Source organism: Citrus sinensis, chromosome 3 (assembly GCF_022201045.2).
Source record: "Citrus sinensis cultivar Valencia sweet orange chromosome 3, DVS_A1.0, whole genome shotgun sequence".
Lineage (NCBI taxonomy): Eukaryota > Viridiplantae > Streptophyta > Magnoliopsida > Sapindales > Rutaceae > Citrus > Citrus sinensis.
This window is the reverse complement of record NC_068558.1, coordinates 45,023,834-45,032,967: the sequence shown is the minus strand read 5'-3', so window position 1 is coordinate 45,032,967 and position 9,134 is coordinate 45,023,834. Positions and strand designations below refer to the sequence as shown.

The 9,134-nt window shown below is 33.2% G+C and overlaps 1 protein-coding gene across 1 annotated transcript; it reads left to right on the top strand.

Annotated features, from left to right (window-relative positions):
* On the top strand, positions 1-4,947 carry LOC102613864 (potassium transporter 5). Its single transcript, XM_006479842.4, has 8 exons — positions 1-301; positions 409-634; positions 1,547-1,795; positions 2,044-2,094; positions 2,556-2,816; positions 2,937-3,104; positions 3,228-3,482; positions 3,644-4,947. Exons 1-8 carry the CDS (start codon positions 143-145, stop codon positions 4,609-4,611), a joined length of 2,337 nt encoding a protein of 778 aa, XP_006479905.1. The 5' UTR covers positions 1-142; the 3' UTR covers positions 4,612-4,947.
* The last annotated feature ends 4,187 nt before the right edge of the window (positions 4,948-9,134 follow it).

Genomic DNA, 9,134 nt, shown 5'->3' with positions numbered 1-9,134 from the left:
CTCTCCATCACCCCCACCAATTAAAAAGTGAAAACCCTCCACACCCCAGCATGCATCTCTGTTACCTTTGAGTTTATAAAGAGTTTTGTGAGCGAGAGTTTGAATTCCAATTAGATTTAGACCCAAGAAAAGCAAAAGAAAAATGTCGGGGGATGTCGTAATTGAACCAACAAAAGAAGAAGAGGAGGCGGTTTCCGTACAACTCCAAGGAAAAAAACTTTCATGGCAAAAATTAGGAAGAAACGACTCCTTGGACATGGAATCCCGTACAGTTTCCGGTCACTACGGCCGTGACTCCAAGGTGAATTCTTTCTGCTTCCAATATATATATATATAATCAATGAGATTTCCGTTTCTTCTTCTTTCTTAATTATTGTTCTGTTTAATTAATTAATTAATAATTAGCAGGCTGTGAAGTGGTCGGTGATCTTGCAATTAGCATTTCAAAGCATTGGCGTAGTGTATGGAGATATTGGCACATCGCCCCTCTACGTCTACGCAAGCACCTTCACTAATGGTATTAATCATATTGATGACATACTTGGGGTGCTTTCTTTGATCTTCTATACCCTCACCCTGATCCCTCTTGTCAAGTACGTGCTGATCGTCTTACGTGCCAACGACAACGGTGACGGTAATATTTATTTTTTCTTTAATTATGTGTGTATATACTACTGTTAACTAAATTCGGCTTCGGCCAAAACCTATTTTTATCCAATTTAGGGTGCGTTTGGATGCATTTGATAAACACTAATCGTTATATCTTGAAAGTTATATTGATATGATTTTTTACTTGTATAATGAAAAATCGATTATATCTTTAATGATCTTATCAAAATTATCATTTAAAATTTATATTTTACTATATATTATTAACTTATATTTTATAATTATATTTTTTTTTCCAGATGCAGTTTAAAAATTACAGTACCTCAATCTTAAAAATAAAATGACCTTAATTAATGATTCTTTTTATTTTGGAGATAGTCGCTGGGGTTTCTTCCGGTGGTGTGCCAAACTCCAAATTGTGGGGCATGTATGACGTATAATAATATTAAACTAGTATATGGTGCAATGAACTGAAAATCATCTCGGGAAGAAAGAAGAAATTAACTTCATTTAGTCAGCAGGTCTTTATTTGTTTATTGGAAATTACTAGGTATCAGTTTTAGGACAAAATAATTAAACAATTTTGTTTTTTTTTTGTTTTTATAAAAATGCTTGTAATATTATGTATATTAAGTCCAAAAAGAAAAAAAAAAATCCCTTGCGTTCATGCATCGACTAAATTCCCGAATGATCCCGATGGTGGTGACGAAAAGGGATCAATATTTCTTGTGAGTTGTGAAAGAAAAGTAAAAGACTAAAGAGTAGTGGGTCATCTTATCCCAAGACTTTACCGTAAACTAATTTATTTACATATGTGCGGTCAAGCAAGTGTGCGGTCATCTAAGTCAAATTAATTTTAATTTATTTGTGGCTTCAATCAATGGGGATAGCGTCTGTCTAGCCAATAGTGAATAAAATAACATGTATAAAATTTCAGGAGGAACGTTTGCTCTTTATTCATTGATATGCCGATATGCAAAGGTGGGATTGATACCAAGCGAACAAGCTGAGGACTGTGATGTATCAAATTTCCAGCTCGAATTGCCGAGCAAACGTCTTAAAAGAGCATCAAGGCTCAAGTACAAGCTTGAGAACAGTCAATTTGCTAAGTACTTTCTTTTAGTCGCCACCATGCTTGGTACTTCCATGGTCATCGGTGATGGTGTCCTCACTCCGTGCATCTCAGGTTTATATATACAATTTCAAATTTTCAACTATTTTTTGCTGGAATCTTGGTGAATCTCAATAATGCATCCACATGGGCTCTGATCAGGGCTTATTTGTTAATTAATTAACATTTAATTATTGCTTAGAAATTATTAATTAACATACAAAATGATCATATTCACATTGGCTAAGATGAGGTTAATTGACTTCACCAAGGAAAAAAAAAATCATTTGTAAGACTTTTGACGATGTGCAAATCAATGGCAGTTTTATCAGCTGTGGGAGGCATCAAGGAAGCTTCAGCTGGAATGACACAAGGTAAATACAATAATATATGTGCTTTTGTCATACAAGAATTATAATAATACAACTTTCTTAGTTTTAACTGTTAAATTACAGACAAATTTGTAGATTATATCGTGGCTTTAGCCAACAGATTTTGGACATATCCCTAGTGACGCACGTTAAATTGGAATCATTCCCCGTCTTTTAGGACGATTAGAATTAATAAAAATATAGAACCTAGACTCCTAGAGAAACAAATGACCATTAAAATATTGATTTTGCAGTTTTGTATGCCCATCAAAATTAGAATTTATGACTCAATAACCAACGATAGCGTCCTTAGTTCTTGTTGCTCAATTTTGAATAAACTATTCGTTAATTACACAATTACAATATAAGTTGACAGGGAATGATAAAATTTACTATTGATTAAATTAATGAACGCTATGTAGTATCTAAAAAACATGACATAATTGTTTGTTTGTGTAAAACAGACAAGGTTGTTTGGGTATCAGTCGCCATCATTGTTCTGCTCTTCATGGTTCAAAGATTTGGAACTGATAAAGTAGGCTACAGCTTTGCACCAATTATTTGTGTTTGGTTTTCTCTAATTGGTGGAATTGGTATCTACAACTTCATCAAGTATGATCCATCAGTAATTAAGGCCATAAATCCAAAGTACATCGTTGATTATTTCACAAGGAACAAGAAAGATGCTTGGATTTCCCTCGGTGGCGTTGTTCTTGCCATTACAGGTAGGACGTAATTAACCTACTCCTTGATTAATTTCAAGTTAATTATATATATATTGACTGACGGCAGTTTTTTTTTTTTTTTTCCTTTTTTGTAAAAAAATAATAATAATAAAATTACAGGAACCGAAGCATTATTCGCAGATGTTGGTCACTTCACAGTTCAATCAATACAACTAAGTATGTGCACTGTGACTTATCCAGCTCTCATTTTGGCGTATATGGGACAAGCCTCCTTCCTGCGCAAACACAGTGAACTCGTTAGCGAAACTTTCTACAAGTCCATTCCACGTAATGAATCGATTGATCAATATATGGTTTAATTAATCAATTTTATAATTTGCTATCTCCCATGCCTGCCAATTTTTATTAAGTTATAATAATGAAACGATGACGCTCGCATTACTACTGCAGATAGTTTGTATTGGCCAATGTTTATTGTGGCCGTGATGGCAGCAATCATAGCAAGCCAAGCGATGATTTCAGGGACCTTCTCTATAGTCCAACAATCCATTTCATTGGGCTGTTTCCCTCGCGTCAAAGTCGTGCACACATCTGCTAAGTATGAAGGCCAAGTTTACATTCCTGAAATCAATTACTTGCTTATGATAGCTTGCGTTTGCGTTACTGTCGGTTTCAGGACCACTGAAAAAATTGGCAACGCATATGGTAATCACTAGTCAGTGGATCGATCAATCAATCAATCAATCCTCCGTACCGTAACTCTTATATTATATTCATTTAATTAACTTCTAATGCTAGTTGATTACTTACTTAAGTCTAGCTAATTGAGTTTCACTAATTTATTTGTTTTTAAAAAATAAATGCAGGGATTGCAGTCGTATTTGTGATGACACTGACGTCAACGTTGCTAGTACTCATCATGATAATGATCTGGAAATCCAACATATTTTTGGTAATCGCTTACGTGCTTGTCATCATGTCAGTGGAGTTGGGGTATTTAAGTTCAGTCCTGTACAAATTTGACCAAGGTGGGTACTTACCATTAGCATTTGCCGCGGTTCTAATGACCATCATGTACATCTGGAATAATGTGTACCGGAGAAAGTACTATTTCGAGCTTGAGCACAAGATTTCTCCAGAGAGAGTCAAAGAGATTGCTGCTGAAACAAAATTTTGTCGAATCCCTGGCCTCGCGATGTTCTACTCCGAGCTTGTTCAGGGTATCCCACCTATCTTCAAGCATTATGTGGAAAATGTGCCTGCATTGCACTCGGTTCTTGTTTTCGTCTCCATCAAGTCGTTGCCAATCGGTAAGGTGCCAGCAGAGGAGCGATTTCTTTTCCGGAGAGTGGAACCGAGAGAGCTTAATGTGTTTCGATGTGTTGCAAGATACGGGTACACGGATGCACGCAATGAGGAGGAGCCATTTGAGAGAATGTTGATTGAAAAATTGGAGGAGTTTATAAAAGAGGATTTATGGCTATGTCAAACAACCATCAGTAACATGGAGATTGCTGAAGGTGATCAAGTGGATGAGTTGGTTGATGGAGAGACTGATCAGCTTGATGAGAACTCAAAGTTAGCTCAACAAGAGAATCAAAAGAAGGCAGAATTGGAGAAACAGATTGAGACACTGGATCGAGCGTGGCGGGCTGGCGTTGTTCATTTGATTGGTGAGAGTGAGGTGGTTGCGGGAAAGGGAGCTAATATTGGAAAGAGGATTTTGATTGATTATGGTTACAATTTCTTGAAGAGAAATTTGACACAAAGTGGTAAAGTGTTTGATATTCCTCACAAGCGCATGCTCAAGGTGGGGATGACTTACGAGCTTTAATTACTTTGATTAATTATCATCAGGAGATACTAAACAAGTAAGATGGCCTGGATATTTAGATTGAGTGCTTTATTTCGAAGTTAAAATGATGCTTTTTGCCCTGAAGAGCTAAAGATGTATAGCAGTGAAGGCAGTAAAATTCAGCCCTCAAGGAAAAAAAAAAAATCCAAGTAGTAATTAAGGAATAAATTAGAACCAGCTACAATATATCATATCATATCATATCATAAGAGATGGCTAATTCCTTCGGTGTATCATATAATATTTATTTTTCAGTTATGTTATCTATTGTGCAAGTAAAATTCTAAAATTATGCACATGTTGACTTAGCATAAATTTTCGTTGAATTTGATTTTTCATTTATAATTAATAGCTTCATTTTCCTTAAATCGTCCATTTCTAAGATGTTAATTAGGTCATAATAATCCCAAAGAGGGATTATTAATGACTAAATTAAGGGATAGTCGGACGAACTCTGCAAATAGTTGGGATCATAATCTAAACCTAAACAAAAAATAATGCAGATGAAATAAAACATATATTTTATTTTCGCCCACTTTATTCTCAAATTGATCTTTATTATCAATTAAGGATGCTTTATGAAATTGCTAAATGATTGAAAAATAAATAAAAATCTCTGTGGATACTGGATCATATCACTATCATTAATTCCTGTCAATGTAAGAAAATTATGGCACTACTCATTCACTTCACTTACACATATCCCTGGACCCTACTGTGAAAATTGGCACACTTTGATTGTAAAAGTACAGAGAAAAAAAAAAGGCAGCATTTTAAACTTCAAAAGTACATAAAAATTTTATTTATTTATTTTTCCCTGAATTTAAGTAATTTTCAAAATTGATTAATTAGCCGTAGAGTGTTGAGGTGCTTTTGAAGTAGTACCTAGATAAATGCTTTTCTAATGCAGCATTTTTGAAGTAATCGTTTAAAATTTTAATTATACTCTTGAAGAATTTTTAACTTTTATTCTAAATGATGTGATATTCATAAATTAGATTATGATAACACAATTAAATTATTTTTATCTAGGGGTGGGCATTCGGTTCGGTTTTTTCGAATCGAATCGAACCAAACTGAAAAATTTCAGTTCGGTTCGGTTTGGTTTTACTAGCAAAAACCAAATGGATCAAAACCGAACTGAACCGACAAACCGATCGGTTCTTTCAATTAAAATTAAAAAAAAAAATTTATACACACATAAATAGCTAAACAAAACCTAAACCTAAAATCAATTACACACTCACTCATCTTTTCTCACCGCCGGCAGCACACACTCACACCCTCACTCTTTCACACTCTCATTGGCAGCACAATCCATTTCCACCACCGGTAGCCGCTCGTTTCTCTGAACACACACACAATTGGCAGCCACATTCTCTCACACCATACACACAGCTGGCAGCCGCTTCTCTCTCTCACCACAGCCACTGTCAACCCTTAGCACAACTGCTCATCAGCCACCGATAGTTCGTCATAGCCCCCGCAAGATCCATCATTTACCCTCCTTCGTCACAAGCCCTCGACAATCCCACAAGAATTCTTATTTTCTTCTTATTTCTCTCGCTTTTGTTTTTTTATTTTATTTCTATTATAGATCCATTTCTTTGTTTAAGTGAAATAACAATATTAAAATTTGATTTTTTTTCTTTTTGCTTTTTTTTGTATTTGTTTATTTTTTTGGATTTGGTGTTGCAAATCCGTTCCTTTTGCTGTTTGGACCATTGAAAGTGTATAAATTTGATTGGTTGTTGAAATAGAACTCGTTGGAAAATGATGATGATTACTTGGGGAGTGATATGCTCTTCTCCATTGTGATCACAGTAAAATTAATTTTGAGAAATTATAAAATTTTTTTTTGGGTCTTTGTTGCAATTGCTGACTTGCCAAATTTTGGTGACATGGCCATGCTTGGTCATTGAATAAATGTTGATTTTGAAGGCCTTGTTGGTTATTACAAATGGTTTCATTTGAGATTTTTGGTGTATTATTATTATGTTAGAAATGAAAAATTTATTACGATTTTTTTGTTATCGTCAATTTCTATTTCTGAATCATGTTTTTCTTTGACTTATGAGTTTTTATTTTGCTAAATTTTATCATGTTATATAAAATATTGGTCTTAATTGTGCAGTTCAATCAAGGGAGAAACTTAAAATTGAAACCGAATAGAACCAAAGCGGCCCGAACCAAACCGAAATTTAGAACCTTTAAATTTCGGTTTATTTTCGGTTTCAACTCATTAGAACCGATTGGTTTTGGTTCGGTTCGGTTTAGATAAAAAACCGAACCGAACCAAATAGTGCCCAGCCTACTTTTATCTCATTAAAAATTATCAATCATTTAATAAATGAAACATATCATATATTATATTATTTGAAATAAAAATTTTGAGTAATGATATTTAACTTCCTTAATTTATCAATTACTATTTTTTAAATAATTCAATTATTTAGACAATTATCCTTATTAAAAAAAAGACTATTTTGTTTTCCTTTCTCTCTCACATTTGCTCTCTTTCTCTCAAGCATCACCAGCACCCCCACCACCAATACATCACCTTGCAGCACACGACTGCTAAAAACAGCCATCGCATGATGATTGAAACAGAATCCCCAAGATAAATCTCTCAGCATAGCAGGTATTAAAGCTCGGTTAAAAGGATAGCTGGAAATTATAAAAACTCTCAATAGTTATGATACAGGTTTATGATCATTTCAATTTTATTTTTACAATCCAAAATCGCTAAGATATAACGAAACACATTGCGACCTCGGTTTGAACACAACTATCTTGCTAACAGCTTCCAATTCAAGTCTCCACCACATTGAGCTCTCAACCGTAGCTTTAGAGCCAATGCCGGTCCAAACTTGATACTCTCTTCTCTATGGCCTTGGTATCTACCTCACCAGAAATGGTGAGAGCACTAGGAATGCCAGCAATTGTTCACTCGTGCCTTTAATGTGGTCAATGGATCCAACATGTGCTGCCTCCCAACAATGAAAGGAGAGTGCATAAACTGACGGCCGGAAAGAGAGCTTGGGAGGGACAAGAAAAAAATATTTATGTTTAATATGGGTAATTTTGTAAATGAATGAGTTTAACTGAGTAGTGGGAGTTGGTGAGATAAATTTACTAGGTCTAATATTACTACTCAAATACGGGGTCTATTTGAATTCACCAAATTTCTCTCTTTACCAATCTAAACTATATATATATATAATTATTAAAATTAAAATTTTCAAAATTTTAAGATTATCCTTCACTCACTTTTTCTTTCTACTTTAATATTTGTATTTTCTAATCTCTATATTATCACATTACGCATCCTGAAGTTTCATTATTTTGGCCATTGACTCTTTTAGAGCAAATTCTACTTCTTTACTTCCTATTACTATTCTTTTCCTCTTATTCATCTTAAAATTATTGTCTCAAGTATAAATGTGAGCTCAAAGAGACTTATGATTTTCATGGCTGGAGTGTGTGTGTGTATTTCCAATTTGCAATAGCCATTGTGAAACTCATTTTGTGAATTTAAAAACCAAGCATCAATTTTTGTTTGAAATTGAAAGCAAAATTTTGAATTATCTATAGTGAAAGTGAGGCGCTGGGAAAAAAGGAGAAGTATGGTTAATTAAGTAATTTTTCTAAAATTATTTTGAAAATAAAAATTTTAATTTTAATAGAGAGTTTAGACTTTAGAGAGAAAATTGGTCGGTTCAAACAGCTCAACCCCTAAAAAATTTGAGATATATCATTACTCTTTTTTAATTTCAAAAAAATACCCTCGAAAAAAAATATTAAATATATAATATATTTACTGAAAACTTTATTTTTATCAAATATATTTATTATTATTATTTAAATTTGAGATATATCAAATCTTTTTTAAATGTTTGGTACCAAAAAGATTTTTAAGTATTACGAAAATAATAAAAGTCATACGTATTAATTTAAGTACGAAAACTAACAATTGCCCTTCAAAGAGCACTTGCTTCTTTGAGAGGAAGCGGTGAATGAATGTCGACGAAATGATGATGGTGAAATTAAACCAATAAACAAAAGGAAAAAAGTCATTTTCATCCCCAGAGTTTAATGTAATAGCTCATTTCATCCTTACTTTTCAAATAATAATCTAAAATATCCTTATGTTAACTCACCGTTAGTGTAAAACCATTAACTAGTAATTCATTAAGGGCAAAATAGGATTTTTTATTAAAGTGATACAAATTATATTAAAATAATTTTTTACACAATTAAATAACACTATAAAGTATGTAAAATTCATTAACTTTTTCTTAAATGAAACCAACGATGATATAGTTTGATATAGTCATTGAATAATTGTCATACGGAACAAACTGTAATTAACACAATATCTTTAAATCATTAGAAAAAAAACTCAAAAATACCACCAATTTTTATGTGCTTGCATGTGCTGAATATCTTTTTTTTATTTTTAACTCAATTCAAGTTATTTTACAGTGCAATTAGAAAGTATA

Bases quoted from the DNA above. Each gene is read 5' to 3' on its own strand.
- LOC102613864 (XM_006479842.4), top strand. From the start codon at position 143: ATGTCGGGGGATGTCGTAATTGAACCAACAAAAGAAGAAGAGGAGGCG. The intron at 2,817-2,936 runs GTAGGACGTAAT...ATAAAATTACAG, and splicing joins CGTTGTTCTTGCCATTACAG to GAACCGAAGCATTATTCGCA. The intron at 3,483-3,643 runs GTAATCACTAGT...AAATAAATGCAG, and splicing joins AAAAATTGGCAACGCATATG to GGATTGCAGTCGTATTTGTG.